This window comes from Pelophylax lessonae (assembly GCF_965119305.1).
Source record: "Pelophylax lessonae genome assembly, chromosome: 1".
In the NCBI taxonomy this organism is placed as follows: domain Eukaryota; kingdom Metazoa; phylum Chordata; class Amphibia; order Anura; family Ranidae; genus Pelophylax; species Pelophylax lessonae.
In genome coordinates, this window is record NC_138768.1 from 361579750 (window position 1) to 361597826 (window position 18077).

At 40.9% G+C, this 18077-nt stretch overlaps 1 protein-coding gene across 1 annotated transcript in view; it reads right to left on the reverse strand.

The window, feature by feature from the left end:
• Nucleotides 1-1024: 1024 nt before the first annotated feature.
• Nucleotides 1025-18077, reverse strand: part of GCNT1 (glucosaminyl (N-acetyl) transferase 1) — a 57014-nt gene continuing 39961 nt past the window's right edge. The window contains exon 2 of the mRNA XM_082244079.1: nucleotides 1025-2485. Coding sequence (XP_082100205.1) covers nucleotides 1071-2351 — 1281 coding nt within the window. The 5' untranslated portion in view covers nucleotides 2352-2485 and the 3' untranslated portion in view covers nucleotides 1025-1070. The remainder of the gene's footprint in view (nucleotides 2486-18077) is intronic.

An 18077-nucleotide genomic window follows, 5' to 3' on the forward strand; every position in this document is an offset into this window, starting at 1 on the left:
TAATTTTGGCAAATTGACTACTTTGTCCAAATGTTTGACTACAACCCTTAAGCCAGCCTAAGGTGGATCAAATCTTGGCCAGTTCAGCATGAACAGCCAAGATTTCATACATCTATGGACAGGCTGGTTGTACCCAAGTCAATCAATTGATCAACTTGGCTACAATCAGCCTGTCAGATTTTTTTCTTACATTGTCTGGGAAGGCTCCCCGCTGGCAAAACACAATAGCGCTGCGGGAGGGATTCCCCCAGCAACACATTCAGTGTTGCTGGGGTAATCAAGAGATTTTCTTTCCTTCCTCCACCTGTGGTGGAAGGAAAGGAAAATCAAATCATCTATGGCTTGGCTTGTCTTAGGATAAAATACAGCATATTATGGGTGGAACCAGTGTTGACTGGATGGCACTTAACAAATGACTTGAACTTTATGTATAACTTAGATAGAAAGTAAACAGATTTTTGCACGGAAGAAAAAAAAAAAAAAAAAAAAAAAGATACTGTCTGCAGTTTGTATGACTGTTGAAAAATGTTTCAGGAAATGACTGTTGATGTTCCTAACAAATCAATTTCTCCAAGAATGCATGGTATGACAGGCAGCTAAGTTTTGGCAATACCCAACAATGGTCCATAATGGTAGTAGATCAGACACTGCACGTAATACATAAAAGGTCAATTTTCATGGGAAACATTCAGATGGGTAACAAGTGCTCCATATAAATATTTTAAACAAAAATGTGCCGGGATATGGAGATATTTTCTTTGGTTGTTATAATCTACCTAACCTTGTCAACATAATCTAAAAACAGTCACAACTATAAATAATGCCTCAATCTGACATGAGGATATGAAATGCAGCTGGGATTTTATTGCACTGCAACTCCTACGGAGTTAAAATAAAAATCGTATGAATCTTTCCAGCTGTGGAACAGTGCATAGGCTAAAAGGTGTACATTTATTTCTATTACAATCTACTGATACTTGCAATGTTGATTTATCGCATCAAAAAAAACAAAACAAAAAAAAAAAACTACACATTCCTGGATTATAGCACTATGTATGCCAATAAACAGCTCAAGTGTGTCCATCTGGATTCAAAGCTTTTTGTCTTAAATGTTCTTCCAGGCACTGAATAGCATTGGGGTCCACATCAACATCAAATTTGTTAGCAAACAAGTGGTGCTGCTTCAACATGAACTGTAAGTCCCCCGCACCGAAGACACAAACTGAGCGAATATGGGTCCCACTGCATGGAGGATACGGGGCACCCTTGTTGACATCTCCTTCCCAATATTCCCATTTCACAAACCTGGCTATGGAATTCATGTCAGATACATCATATTTACTATTTGCAGGGACGGATCCAGGCACTTCTGGAATTCTATGTAGGGTAGCCCACAAAAATTCATCCGGGCTATAGGTATCCTTGGACCATTCTAAAAACGTTCTAGCTTTTTTACTTTCCAAAACATGTCCAACAAATGCCCTACTGACAACAAAGTAGGCACTGCCAGAAAATACTGGAATGTGAAAAGGTGGAGGTTCTTTGTCAATTTCTGTTTTATGAATACCACTAGTTTCTATGTCATAGTGTTTTCGCCATCTGCTTTCTTTGTGCGCTGGCATCTTTTCAGTTTCAAGACTGTTCTCTCCTTTTAACGCTTTTAACATTTGCACCATTTCCCTGTTGGTCTTTATTGGGAAATCCATGCCACAAAGATTTATTAAGTACTTCCATTGTGCATTGGCGTTATATAGATCTTTCATGCAGTTGAGATCAGCTTGAACCCGAGTCCAAGATGCATACACGACATTCTCTAGCTCTGATGCAATAAAGACATTTTCAAAGCAAGATGCAATTGCCCTCACTGCGGACAAAAAGGATTCCGAAGACTTTTTATCAACGTGGATGCAGTAGTAGTTCTGAGGCATATAAATGCTGCGTAAAAGTCTTTCCAGCATGTCAATTTTATGGTGAACCACTATTGAATAGGCTATAGGAAATTCACTCTCCTCCTGACTAAGGGGATATAGAATATATTTACGGTTTCTAGTAAATGAGTTGCAGTCTTTTGTCATATTGATTAAGTCTTTTTCAGTCAGCCTGCTGTGGCTTTTTTTGTAATCCACTCTTAGCAGTTCCAGTTTGGCAGTCTGAATTTCCTCAATGTCCCCCTTAATGATTTTGGTGCAGTTGACATGGTTTTGGTTTTCTACCAACTCCAAGTTTCTTTTGCTAAAAAACAGAGTTTTGTTGTGGTTCTTAAACAGCGTAAGAGTCACAGCCGTAAGAGCTATAAAGACGAATAGGCTTACGCAATTCACTTTACAATGGCGGAGTTTTCTTCTCAGCATTTCAAAATTTAACTGAGCACTTTAACATGAGAAAAAAGTATAATGGAGAAGACTATCTTGTACAGCCTAGTTGTCGTCGTCACCAAATATCAGCTGCAAAAGTGTAATTTTAAACAGTACGGGCCAAGCATCTCCTGAAACAGAAAAATAAACTATGGTTAGATTTAAGATTAAATCATTTAAAAAACAGAAAAAGAAAAAGCAAACACATACATCAGTGTCTTTTAACTAAATTGATGCTGCATTTGTAAACTAAGCCCTCCCTATATAGATCTATTTATCTAAACATATTTACATGTTGAATGAGATTACATCATTGCATCCCATTTTGAAATGCCACGTGTAAGGAGCTTCAAGTTCCAATAGTAGCCACCATTCAAATGTAAGTAATTAGAGGTGAAAGAACACATCTCCGACAATCCTTTAGACAAGCCTGTTCCTCCCTGCTAACCACTAGATGATGCAGACTAAAGCCTGGTACACACTACACGCTGGCTTAAACAGAAAAAAAACGCCAGCTCCGGTCAGAGCCACTGTACTAATGATCTGACATTAGTACAGCGATCTCCCCCACTGAGCTGTTGTGTTCTGACCGCCCCCCACCCCCCCCCCCACCTGCCAGAAAACTCAGAGCAGCGTTCTCAGCCATTGGCTGAGAGTGCTGATCGGCTGCTGGTTTTCCAGCATGCTCATCTGACAGAAGCTGGCCAAATGGTCGGCTTCTGTCCGACCAGCTGCCATACACATGGGCCGAATGTCAGCCGGTTATTAAACCGGCAAATGTAGCCCGGCATTCATCCCTGTGTGTACAGGACAAACTGTGCTGAACAGCTGTTGGATTACGGTTTCTGAAGCAGGTCTGCAAAAGATAAAAAAATAAAAACTGATGGGCAGAATGCATAGCCAAAGTTTATACCATCCAGGAAATACTAAAAAAAAAAAAAAAAAAAAAAAAAAAAAACAACAGCAGCTACAGGGACAAAAAGGGGACATGTACACATTTTCAAAAATTATTTCTACATTATTAATTTGGCATTTAAAGTCAATGATTAATGCTCTTAATAGTGCTTGTAAAGGTAAAAGTTTTTTTCTACGCATTAAAAAGTAAAAAACTTATGTGCAGCTCCCACCACAGCCCCTAAAATACTCACCCGAGTATAAACTTGGTCCAGCGCAGTGCGCTCTGCAACAGCTCTTCTCTCATGGGCTTGGCTGACAGCAGCGGGAGCCATTGGCTTTTTAATTTCTTTTTTTTTTTTAAAGTAAACCTTTAATGCAATGAATGAGACTTTACTCCTATATATGGTTCTTTTTGCCTAGGGTACCTTTAAATGCATTTTTTTTAACATGCTTAGCTGACTAGCAGCCCTTCATTGTAAATAAGGAAGCAGCGCCCCCCCCCCCCCCCCATTATCCAGAGAATCATAGGAAAGAGATGAGTGCCGGGTGCCAGGGGAGCAAAGTAATGCTTTTTAATGGTTTCCTAGAAATAAAAATAGCATTCAACTCTTGCAGTGTATGGGGTGTCCCACTGCAGGGGGAGTTTTGAATTTTCCCCATAGTTCATCTTTAAAGGGAAAGTTCACTCAACCTGTAGCTGTGTGTACTTTGAATACCTAATTGCGTGCAAAAAAAAAAAAAAAAAACACAGGAATTGGTTTTTCACTTGATTGGATGAATAAAGAGAATTTTCACTCATATTTGTTGAGCAAAGATTCACAAATAATTTAGTAAATATGAATCAAATCATGCAACATAAAAAGTACATTGAACAAAATTATAAAAACGCAATACTTTTGTTTTTGATCACATTTTTCATGAGCTGAATTCAAAGATCTAAGACTTTTTCTATGTACACAAAAGGCCTATTTGTCTCAAATATTGTACACAAATCTATCTAAATCTGTGTTAGTAAAAAAAAAGAAGAAAAAGCAACTTACAGTTTTCAGCAACTTAGTTGTATCTCTACACACAACTTTGTTCTAGCGGTCATTTTTCTAGTCAAAGAATGGTTTCAGTGAGCTGTGACTTCACATTTCCTTCCTCAATTTTTATACATTAGCTCTGCTGACAATCCTGTCCACACATAACCCTTGCATTTATTTTTACTTTAAGATTTGATCAGAATTTAAAAGCTAAAATGACAAATTTATTACACAAGCTTAAAAAAAGTGTATGGAAAGGAAGGATAGATCTATATACACATACATATACACAGTGAATATAAAAGGTCTACACACCCCTGTTAAAATGTCAGATGATTTCTGTGATGTCAAAAAGTTAGACAAATACAGTGGAGATTGAAAGTTTGGGCACCCCAGGTAAAAATGTGTATTAATGTGCATAAAGAAGCCAAGGAAAGAAGGAAAATCTCCAAAAAGGCATCAAATTACAGATTAGACATTCTTATAAAATGTCAACAAAAGTTGGATTTTATTTCCATCATTGACACTTTCAAAATGACAGAAAACAAAAAAAATGGCGTCTGCAAAAGTTTGGGCACCCTGCAGAATTTATAGCATTCACTGCCCCCTTTGAAAGGATGAGACCTGCCAGTGTCATGGATTGTTCTCAATCATCATCTGGGAAGACCAGGTGATGTCAATCCCCAACAATCAGCACCATGGGATCTTCTAAGCAGTGGTCTAGAAAACTGAAACTGAAAATAGTTGACACTCACAAAGCTGGAGAAGGCTATAAGAAGATCGCAAAGCGTTTTCAGATGTCAATATCCTCTGTTCGGCATGTAATTAAGAAATGGCACTGATAAAGGAACAGTGAAAGTTAAAGCAAGATCTGGAAGACCAAGAAAAATATCAGACAGAACAGCTCGCAGGATTGTGAGAAAAACAATTCAAAACCCACGTTCGACTGCACGATCCCTCCAGAAAGATCTGGCAGACACTGGAGTTGTGGTACACTATTCCACTATAAAGAGATACTTGTACAAATATGGTCTTCATGGAAGAGTCATCAGAAGAAAACCTCTTCTACGTCCTCACCACAAAAATCAGCGTTTGAACTTTGCAAATGAACATATAGACAAGCCGTATGCATTTTGGAAACAAGTTCGGTGGACCGATGAGGTTAAAATTTAACTTTTTGGCCGGAATGAGCAAAGGTACGTTTGGAGAAGAAGGGGCACAGATTTTAATGAAAAGAACCTCTGTCCAACTGTTAAGCATGGGGGTGGATCAATCATGCTTTGGGGTTGTATTGCAGCCAGTGGCACAGGGAACATCTCACGAGTAGAAGGAAAAATGGATTCAATAAAATTTCAGCAAATTTTGTATGGTAACTTGATGCCATCTGTGAAAAAGCTGAAGTTAGAGGATGGCTTCTACAAATGGATATTGATCCTAAACACACCTCAAAATCCATGGGGATTACATCAAGAGGCGTAAACTGAAGGTTTTGCCATGGCCTTCACAATCTCCTGACCTCAACATAATTGAAAATCTATGGATAGACCTTAAAAGAGCAGTGCGTGACAGACAGCCCAGAAATCTCAAAGAACTGGAAGACTTTTGTAAAGAAGAATGGGCAAAGATACCTTTGAAAGAATTGAAAGACTTGGCTGGCTACAAAAAGGTGTTTACAAGCTGTGATACTTGCTAAAGGGGGCAGTACAAGATATTAACTCTGCAGGGTGCCCAAACTTTTGCAGACACCATTTTTTTGTTTGCTGTTATTTTGAAAGTGTAAATGATGGAAATAAAATCAAACTTTTGTTGACCTATTATAAGAATGTATAATCTGTAATTTGATGCCTTTGAGATTTTTCCATCTTTCCTTTGCTTCTTTATGCACATTAATACAAATTTTTACCTGGGGTGTCCAAACTTTCGATCTCCGCTGTAACTCATTTCAGAACTTTTTCCACCTTTATTGTGACCTATAAACTGTACAACTCAATTCAACTATAAACTGAAATCTTTTAGGTGGAGGGAAGTAAAAATAAAAGAATATGGTTGCATAGTTGTGCAAACCCTTAAACTAATACTTTGTTGAATCATTTTTTGATTTTTTTACAGCACTCAGTCTTTTTGGGTAGGAGTCTATCACAATGGCACATCTTGACTTGGCACTATTTGCCCACTCTTCTTTGCAAAAACACTCCAAATCTGTCAGATTCAGGTTCTGACTGGGCCATTTCAAAACTTTAATCTACTTCTGGTGAAACCATTCCTTTGTTGATTTATATGTATGCTTTGGGTCGTTGTCATGCTGAAAGATGAAGTTCCTCTTCATGTTCAGCTTTCTAGCAGAAGCCTAACGATTTTGTGCGAATACTGACTGGTACAGGCGGTCCCAGGGTTACAAACATCCGACTTACAAAAGGACTCCTACTTACAAACGGAGGGAGACAACAGGCAATTAGGAGAAATCTACCCCTAGGAAGGGAAATTCTCTCCTGTAAGAGTTCTCATGGGAAAAAGGTGTCTCCACTGAAGCTTTATCACTAATCCTTGTTTCCAAAACAACCCAAAATTTTCAAAATCCAGTTGTCATAGGGACAGAAAGTGAGGTGAAATCTTCTGAACAGGGTTATACACAGCAAAACAAATGTTACAGGGGTGTTAACCCTTCCCTATGCTATCCAAAAAACATGATGAAAAAATGGTCTGGTGCGCTAATAAATGTGACAAAATAAATACCCATACACAAATGTATAGGAAAAAAGTGAAGTGGAAAAAATGTATACACATAAAAAAAGTCCATAAATCACTGGTGTATCAACAAAATGGTGTATCAACACCCTTTGAAAACGCCCAATAGGCGGGTGAAACGCGTTGACGTAACTTCCGGTACGGCTGGAACGCATCGTCACTTCCAGTTTGCTTCCTGGATCTCAGTGGAACGCACGCCTGTAGCGGCGTCCACCGCGATTGCAGATGTTTTTTTTTTTAAATCAGAATGTCTTTATTGAGAGAAATTCACATCACAACGGTAAACAACATTACAGGGTTCAGGCAGAATAGCAAGAAATCACCATTACCATGCATAACAAATACGTCACATTCCCCCCTAATCAGGCAACCCCCAACAACAATGCCAATTACAATATCACTGCCCTCCAGTCCACCCCCAATGGAACAAACCGTCATCCCACAGCGACCCCAACTCATCTTCACACAATTAAGATAATAAACGGTCCAGGATGAGGTCATTAGGAGCCATTCCCGGGCAATTCAACCAATTACCCCATATTTTAGAGAATTTTTGTGGAGAGCCCCTATGTTGGTATATAACTTTTTCCATTCTGAGAGTGCCCCCCATCTGCTCTAACCACATCCTAAAGGTCGGAGGTTCAGGTGCAGTCCATTGCCGCAATATAAGTAGGCGAGCTTGGAACAGGGCGCGGGAGGCCGCCTGCCGCAGGTATCTGTCTTCCACTTGTAGGTCCAGAATGCCCAGAAGGCAATGTTTAGGGTCCCCAGGTATATCTGCAGATCTGTTTTACATGCTGTTTTTTTCTGTTAAGCTTGCAAGTATGTTTTATTGCTTTGGGGGAATAAAATAGCCAAAACTTTCTACACTATTGGTCCCCTTTTTTTCTTACATCTGGGAAAGCGGAGCCTTCAGTTGGAGTGATCCCATACTAGGCATCTTCAATCCTGGAAATCCTATATCAAGAGCTGAGTTGCCAAAGCCACCTTTGATCTTATCAAGCGTTTGATACTCATATTTGTGGTGAGTAGGGAACCTAGAGGGTCTGGACACTCACTTGAGCACCGTTTGAATGATCGGTTTACTGCACTTGAGCACTTTTATTTGGACACATAACTCCTAAGGACTGTTTTATCTATTTAACCACTTTACCTCCGCTCACATGGAGGCTACTGCGGCACTTTGCCACGATCCCATCCAGCGACGTAGACCTACGTCGCTGGACTCCTCCCCCTGTAGGCGGCGCTCGCACGCCGCCGGAGGGGCGCTCCCGCTGTTTTCATTCACAGCGGGAGTCTGGCCAGGGGAGGAGCAGCGGCGATCGCCGCTGCTCTTACCCGATCGTCGGGGATCGAGTCTGGAGATCCGCCCGCTGTGTGTAAACACAGCGGGCGGATCTCCATAGTGACAGGGAGTGACAGATCGGAGTGTTCAGCATAGCTGGACATCCGATCTGTCCCTTTCTCACAAAGTCACCTCCCCCCGCACACGTCAGTAAGCACCAGGCATACATTAACCCCTCCCTCTCCAATAAAATTAACCCCTTCACTGCCAGTGTCATTTTGACAGTAACAGTGCATATATATAGCACTGATTACTGCAGTAATATCACTGGTACCCCCAAAAGTGTCAAAAATGTCAGTCAAGGGTCCGATCTGTCCGCCGCAATGTCGCAGTCCCGCAAAAAAAAAAAAAAAAAAAAAAAAAAATCGCAGATCGCCGCCATTACACGTTAAAAAAAAAACAAAAATGACAGAAATCTTTGCCGTAGTTAGTAAACGCAATCACTTTTGCGCAAACCAATCAAAATACGCTTATCGTGATTTTTTTTACCAAACATATGTAGCAGAAAACAAATTGGCCAAAAATTTAAAAAAAAATTTGATTTTTACATTTTTTTGGGGGGGGGGGGGGGGGAATTTTCATAAAAAAAAAAATGTGAAAAATATTGTTATTTTTTCAAAATAAACGCGATTTTTTTGTTTATAGCGCAAAAAGTAAAAATCACATAGGTGATCAAATACCACCAAAAGAAAGCTCTGTTTGTGGGAAAAAAAAGGACGTAAATTTCGTTTGGGTACGGCGTCGCACGACCGCGCAATTGTCAGTTAAATTCGCACAGCGCCGAATCGCAAAAAGTGGCCTGGACGGAAGACAGCAAAATCCTCCGGTGGTAAAGTGGTTAATATCTATTGGATTCTATTTTAATACCATTCACTTTGCACTTTATTGGATATATCACGATTAGGAATTGTAATATTATTGTATTATTTGTATACACAAAACATGGTTATTTATACATATTTATCAAATTAGTTTTATATTTTTATGGAATGCTAGCGCTGTATTAATTTATATTTCACATTTTTCTAAGATTTACTTAGATGCACAGCAGCTTCACTAATTTATTTATTCATCAATTTAACACAATTATTCAACACCAGCAGCGCGGGTTTTAATTTTATTTATTTCACATTTCACATGAACCTTCAAAGTGTTATGGGAAATGCCCTGGTCTGCTCCTTCTTGTAAAAAAAATCTAAGATTGCTGAAATAGTTCCCTTGTCGGGGTCTCCTTTGTTTTCTAATACCAGAAGACAAACCTTTTCCTCACTTTTTCCTAGATGGCTCTAGTCGCATGTTTTCTGCTGGCTAAGATGGTGTCAATCACCCTGTTTGTTCTGTAACTCTTTCAGGAACCAGGTCGAAAGCTCCATGACCTTGTGCTTCGGGTGGTTGACTGGCCCTTTGCGATAGGAGGTTCCGCACGTCTGGAAGTTTTAGATGAGGCTGAATACTGAGGTTTTTTAAGTGACTGAACCATGGTCTCTGAGGCCAATGGGGTGCAATAAGTATCAACGTAGCCTTTTCTTCCTTGATATTTTGTACCAACGTTGGAATTAGGCCAGTTGGGGGGGATGCATAACACAGATGGGGAGCCCAGCTTTGATTGAACGCATCCACCCCGATATTCCCATCTGTAGGGTTTAGAGAAAAGAATTTAGGGAGCTCCATATTTTTTGCCGCAAACAGAGCCACCTCAGGCACCCCCCAGACTCCGTAAAATGTGATTTTGTAAAGGTCTCATATAGAGCTGAGCCCAGGCGATGGCCAGGATTGAGGACATCATTAGTCCCATCACTGCCATGCCCCGTCTGATGGTCATGACTTTGGTCTCTATCAGGCATACTATCGCTTCCTTGATCTTTTCGACTTTTTTTGGCATCTAGTACTATGTAGCCCAAGTATTTGACTCTCTGGCTTGGTGTTAGTTGTGATTTTTGTTCGTTCACAATCCACCCTAAGCCCGGCAAGTAAGATATGCTCTTGTGTAGATTGGCATCCAGCCTGTCTGCTGATTCGGCAAAGAATAGTCGATCGTCTAGATATGGCACTACTCCTATGCCTTGCTGTCTTAGGTTTTTTTAAGGCTTCTGCCATTATCTTTGAGAAGATCCTGGGCGTGAAAGATGCCAAAAAGGAGGAGCTGTGTATTTAAAGAGGAAGTAAACCCTCCTCTGCAACTTTTATCTATAGGTAAGCCTATGATAAGGCTTACCTATAGGTACTGTAAATATCTCCTAAACATGTACCGTTTAGGAGATATATTTTCCTTACATGCAGCCAGTGACCTCACTGGCGCATGCGCTCCAAAGGAAAGGCCGCTGGTGCCGTTCCTTCAGAGCCCCGTGCCGTGACCGTCGCCGTGCGTGGGAGTGACGTCACCACGGCTCCGGCCAATCAGATGGCCAGGTGCCGCGATCCCATACAGATAAGTGGGTGGCACGGCGGGACTCGTTCTAAGGAAAGTATTTCATAATGAGCTAGTATGCGATGCATACTAACTCATTATGTGTTTCGCGTTCAGGTTGAAAAAAAAAATTTTTTTATTGGTTTACAGCCTCTTTAAAATGTAGAGTGGGGAGGGGTGTCCATGTATCTTCTGCTTGTTTTAGTAAAATTTTGTGAATTTCCATTTTGACAAACGCGCCGCCTGGAAGTGATGTCAGCGGACGTTTCCCGCTCTATCGGCCGCCTTCCCCAAGATGGCTGCGGACAAGAAGCCTGTCACCGGAAGTGTTATGAAGCTCTGGTCGCCGCCATCTGGCTCCTCCAACAGTGTGGACGAGGAGCAAGGAATGCCGACGTGGTCAGCCTGGACTGGCACCCAAAGGGGGGGAAGAACCAGGGGTACTGTATGCGGGGGCGCACCTCGCTCTACAAGTGTTCCAGCTGGAAGGATAACTGTGGCTAGCAGGAATTAGCGTAGAAGATCGACAGGGTTGCTAGCTCCAGATGCGGTTTAGGGTGGGGGGGTTGGTTTCCACAGGCATCTTGACAGCTGGGGGGATGAAACCTCAGGCGGGGCCAGCTTGCCCCACTGTGCTGCCCCTGACCTATCCTGCCCACGCTGACCTGGATAGGAGCCGACGCTGAGCTGGATGGGAGGCTGGCCAGGGAGCCTCCTGCAATTTAGCACAGAGACTGAAAAATAACAGTTGCAGCTCCTGTGGATCCGGAGGAAACCCCAAACTGAGGCAGAAGGTATGACTGACATTTTTATAATGGTGGACTATTGTGTTTTCTGTTTCAGGTGGCAGGAACCTATCTCTCAGATGCTGCCTTGGAAGATGATTAGAGAAAAAAAGTTCCTTTGTAAACTGGAACAATATTTCAAAGATAAAGAAGATGCACTAAATCAGCTACAGAAAGTGCCTAAAAACCGAAGATTGCACAGAGTAGCCCCAATCCTCCTCTTCTCAGGTCAGCCACCGGTACTCCTGGCTCCTTCTCCATTCCAAGTACAAGGAATGGTTTAGGCTCTAAAACTACTTTAATCTCTTTAAAACCTAGATTTGCAGATTAAAAAAATAAGGCAATAAGAACTGTGGCTGCAATACTTTGGCTCTGGTTATTTATCTTCATTCCCATCCCAACTGGTCACTGAGAAACTGTATAATTTAGCAAGGTTATTCATTCTGACTCATTTTCTAATGCTGCCACAAGAAAAAAAGTAGAAAAAACAAAAAAGGATTAAAAGCTGTTCCTTCTCAACCTGTCAAATGTCCACATTACCCGCTTTGTCTCAAGTTTACTATGTAACATTGTCCTGAGCTTTTCTGCATGGTTTAGCACAACTGCAGCGTGGCTCACTCAAAACCTATTTAATATCCTAGTTGGATCATTTTCTATTTAACTTTGGATTATCTTTAGAAAGTATGAATTTATTTATAATATATATATATATATATATATATATATATATATATATATATATATATATATATATATATATAAATAATAAAAAAAAAGCACACCTTAATGCAGAATAAAGACACACTGTGTGTCAAAGTGTCACCATAATGTAAACTGAAAGGAAATTGGCAAACTTCTGACAAAACTTGGCAATGCTGTGCATAGACTCATCACGGTTTATCTGCTGTGTGAGATCAAAGGCTCTGCGGCTTCTGACTGCTAACCTAAGGAGATCTAGTGAGGTCAATACTGTTCTGCATGCTGGAGAGAAATCTTCCCAGCATGCCCCTTTTTTCTGCTTCATGTCTTTTGTGGATCTGTGCTTTGTTAGGCCCATCTGCTGTGTTTTGATCATTCCCCTGCAAAATATGAGATCACCAATCATCAGGAGACAGCTATAACATGAGGAAGCCAAACCTCATAACTTTACCAAGATGGTCACCTTTACAAAGAGACACAGTGCAGAACAAGACATGGTAAGTCACGTCACGGCATTGAATAGTACGTCAGTAATGATGAAAATATCAGTAGCAGCAAGACTTATAAGTCCTTTGCTATCTACTTGCTTTTCTTGGGCATTGTATCAAGAGTCCAGGTCCTCGTTAACCACTTGCCGACCACAATATGCATTTAAAAAGTTTGTAAGTGGTTTTACTGGGTTTACTGGGATTATGGCTAAAGATATCAGCCATAACCCTGGGATAATTTGTTTGCAGCCAGCTTTCTCATGATGCTTTCCGAGATGGCAGGAGGGGATGCCCCTCTGTTTCTCAGGCTTATCATTTCTGCTGGTTTGCCCGAAAAATAATCCGACGGTGCGGCCGGCTGCTCCTACAGGTAATCAAAGACTAGATACTCTTTGATCGACTATGACTTTTTTTTTTAACCTTTTGCTTTAAAAAAGATAAAAAAGAGATTTGGGGACTTTTAGACCTGTCATCCTTATTTTTATTACAAAGGATGTTAATATTCCTTGCAATAGGATTAAAAGTAAAAAAAAAGAACAAACATTTAAAGCCACTTCAACTCTCTATGCTTGTGCGCAGGAATGAACGAATACTTAAGTCATGCATGCATATAAATTCACCCCCCACATGAGGTAGTCAAGCAAGAGCAATAATTTTACCACTAGACCTCCTCTATAACTATTAGGCCCCTTTCACACGGGCGCTCCGTGTGTCTGTATATCACCCCATCTGTTTGCAGATGATATACGGACATAATGAATGTCAATGGGATTGCGGATGTCAGCGGATGACCATCCGCTGACATCCGATTTGCGTCCTTTCAGTTCGGTTCCATTTTTTGGAACGGAACAAAACCCTATTTTTCTTCCGTTAAAAAAACGGAAAGGATGCAAAATCGGATGTCAGCGGTGACATTTGCAATCCCCATAGACCTACATTATGTCCGTATATCATCCGCAAACGGATGGGATGATATGCGGACATATGGATCGGATGACACAAGTGTCATCCGTGTCCGTGAAAAAAAAAAAAGTGCTGGAGCGGATCGCAATACGGTCTGCTCCTTGTGAAAGAAGCCTTAACCTGTAAAGGCTTTTAAAGCGTCGTCTATGGAGATTTTTAAGTATCATAGTTTGTCCCCATTCCAGGAGCGTGTGCAAGTTTATAGAGTGACATGTTGAGTATCTATTTACATGGTGTAATATCTTTCACAATTATACAAACATATTGTGGTAAATGTTGTGTTTGGTTTATTTTCAATTCATTAAAAAGTGTATTTTTTTTTTTATGCAAAAACGCTGCACAAATACCATGCGATATAAAAAAATGTGCAGCAATTGCCATTTAATGCCCCGTACACACGTGCAGATTATCTGAAGACTTTTGTCTTCAGATTTACCTTTTCTATGTAGTGCAAGGGCCTGCCGGATTGCATACAAATTGAAAGTGTTTAGGTCTGACCTCATATTATATGGTTTTGGTAAGTCTACAGACAAAAGTCTTCAGATAATCTGCACGTGTGTACGGGGCATTATTCTCTAAGGTATCTTCTATAAAAAAAAAGATATATATATATAAAAAAAGTACAATGTTTGGTAATAAGTAATTTTCTAGCAAAAAATACAAAGTTAAAACTTGTAAAAAAAAAAAGTGCCGGAAAACTCTTGGTCGGCAAGTGGTTAAACTCTCCATTAACTGACTCCAGCCCTAAAAAAACAAAAGTTTCCAATATTTTATACTTTTTTTCCTATGTTGTGCAAAAAAAGGAATTGCAATGTCAAAAGGGGGGGGGGGGGATTGCTAGGGTTACCCAATTTGGTGACCGTGAACCTTACAGAGAGATCTCAACTAAGGAAAAAGATGGCTAAATGCTCACTTCAGGTCTTAAGAGCTGATAAAATGCAGAGCACATATGTTCTACATATATACATACACACAGCCATAGTGCGGGATGTGTTCCTGCTTGAGACCAGCTGTATGAAAGTCCACCGTTATTCATGTGTGAAAACACAGAGCTCGGCAGTAGCTGGGACTCTGAAAGCAGCACTTTATGCTAGCACCGAGGATTTTTCAGCTCTCCAATTATACGTTTTTTTTCTTTAGAAAAGTGTAAGGTTACTTAGTAACTTAATATTTACCTAAATAGAAATGTCAGCAGTCTTCAAAAAAGGTCTACATTTTGAAGAACATTTATTACTAAAATGTTATTTTTTTTAAGAAAGAAAAAAAAACCCTTGTGATTTCAAGGAAAACCAACTGCAGTATCCTCTACTCTATGCAAATTACTAATTTTACATATACTGTACACACTGCACTTTTTCCCACATAGAGGATTACCACATTTATTTTTTCACACAGTTTTTTGCCTTGGAGTTTATAATCGTCTACTACAGAGACACAACCTCTAAGTCTAATGGGCCATACACACTATAAGATTTTCTGAAGACTTTTTCCTTTAGACTTACCAAAACCATATAATATGAGGTCAAACCTAAACACTTTCAATTTGTATGTAATCTGGCAGGCCCTTGCACTACATAGAAAAGGTAAATCTGAAGGAAATCTAACCACAAAAGTGGGATAGTGTGTATCCAGCTTAAGGCCAAACTAAAGACAAAAATTCACATAATATGGAGTATGGTCCCCTTCTGCTAACACAGCCCTGACCCCATTGAGGCATGGACCCCAAAGTAGCATCTACATGAATGGCAGAACATTGCCTAAAGCATCACACTGCCTCTGGCGACTTGCCTTCTTATACTGCATCCTAGTGCCATCTCTGCCTCAGGTAAGTGACACACACGATGTAAAAGAAAATGTGATTCATCAGACCTGGCCACCTTCTTCCTTTGCTCAGTCGTCCAGTTCTGATATTCATGTGACCATTGTAGAAGCTTTTGGCTGTGGACATGGGTCACCATAGGCTTCACAGCCCCATACACAACAACCTGCGATGCCCATTTTATTCTGCTTTTGTCACATCAACTTCATGGACAACATGTTCACTTGCTGCTTAATATATCCCACCAATTTTATAGATTGCATTGTAACAAGATATTCCCTTTACCTGTCAGTGGTCATAATGTTATGGCTTACTGGTGTATGTAAACATGGGTAGACTGGTAGACTATACAGATTGTCCATGTTAGCAAGTGTCATTCCCCCATCTCTTCACACCTTTTAAATATGGCTGAATTATCGATTTGGGAGCCAATGGTATAATTCATCACGCCAGGTTCCTGAAATCATGGCCAAAAATATTGGCACCCCTGCATTTCTGCCAGATAATGCAACACTTCACCCAGAAAATTGTTGCAATTTTAAATGTTTAGGCATTCTCATGTTGATTTCTTTGTTTATATTGGTACGACACAAAAAAGCAGAGAAACAAAACTAAAGCCCCGTACACACGCATCGATTGTCGGCCGAACGATCGGCCGTCTTTTGTCCGGTGCTGTCCTGTCGGTTGAAAAGTGCAAAAGACTGCACACGAATTTTGTCGGCCAACAACAGCCGACTGCAGAAGTGATGTCATGTGATGGTTAACTTTCTGTGTGTTTTTTCTTTTCTGAGCATGCCCAGTCTTGCTCATCTGCTGTTTGTCGGCCGAATGCTGTACTGACTGAGGAACAATCGGCCGTTCTGGTGATGGCCAACAAAAATTTTATAGCCTTCACGCCAGATTCTGTTCGGCCGAAAAGTTGCAGTCGGTTGTTGGAAGCATCATACTAACAAGCCGACAATCGGCCGATAGGACGTTTGCAGAATATTTACGGCCGACAATCGCTACGTGTGTACGGGCCTTAAGTGTCTATTCACACTGGTACGACTTGTCAGGCGACTTGGTCAGCCTGACAAGTCGTGCACCGTCGCTCCCACTGTGTAGTACAGGAGCTGTACTAATAGGAGCTGTACTAATAGGAGCGACACAAGTCGCTCCGACTTAGAAAAAGAGTCCTGTACTACTTTGGGGCGACCTTGAGGCGACTTGCATTGACTTCCATTATATGAAGTCCGTGCAAGTTGCGCCGAAGTCGAGCTGCACGCGACTTCACAGGTCGCCCCCTAAGTCGAAGCGACCTAATGAGAATGGGGGCTAAAACTGACACATTCCATACAACTCCGAAAATGGACTGGACAAAATTATTGGTAGCACACCCGTTGGAAAAAATAATTGAAATCAATCACTTTGTGTAACCATCAAGGAGTTTTACACTTCTCTAATGAAATTTGGGACCACTCTTTTGCCAACTGCTCCAGGTCTCTCAGATTGGAAGGGTTCATTTTCCCACCTGCTGTTTGGAGATCTCTCCCTGGATCTGGCAGTCTATCATTTTCTCTTCCTTAATGCGGAACTTTAGCCAAACCAACTTGCTTCTTGAACAGACAAGGAGTCACTGCTCAAGGTGGTGTAATTGCCTGATGACTCACACAGGTGCATGCCCCGGCTCGCCTCCGTGAAAACTTGATAAAAGAAAAGGAATTGGCAGCACTCCAGGTTGAGTCAAAATCCAGGTTTATTGACTGGACATCCAAATATGACAATCGTGACAAGGTAGACGCGTTTCACACACTGACTGTGTGCTTAATCATTACTAATTACTAGGTAATGATTAAGCACACAGTCAGTGTGTGAAACGCGTCTACCTTGTCAGGATTGTCATATTTGGATGTCCAGTCAATAAACCTGGATTTTGACTCAACCTGGAGTGCTGCCAATTCCTTTTCTTTTATCAACTTGCTTCTTGCTGGAGGCTGCCATTTTGCTGGAGCCCAGAGCCCCTAAACAGCAGTAAATCATAAAGCGGAACTAAACCCATCGTTTTAAAAAAAAAAAAAAAACAGTTACATTCCTGGAATGCCGGGATTGCTAACTGTCACATTTGCATGTGTTCTCAATCAAACTGTCAAACCATCAAATAGCTGGCGTCATAACTGATCACATGTGCAGCACCACGGCAGTTGCAGATTAAACAGAAGCAGCTTCCTTGGCTGTAAAGGATAGGAGGGTTCCACTTTAAGGCTGTCAGCCGATCAGCCTCTACAAACTCCGCAGTGCTTAAAAATGCCTAAAATGGGAGAGCAACTGAGGAGCATGTACAGAGCAGGGTGAGAGTGTATTATTGGATTTTACATCGTATAGACGCTTATTTTTAATGTTTTACAATGCTATATCTGCAAAAGGGGCCAGCCTGAAGTGATCCAGCAGGACTTCCATTTTCTGATTAAATTTCCACTTTAGGCTGGCCATAGACAGAGCAAAATTTATTTTCTGCAACCACAAGCACAGTTAGTGTTGACAAGGAAATCCCTCCTGCAGAAGCCATTGTAT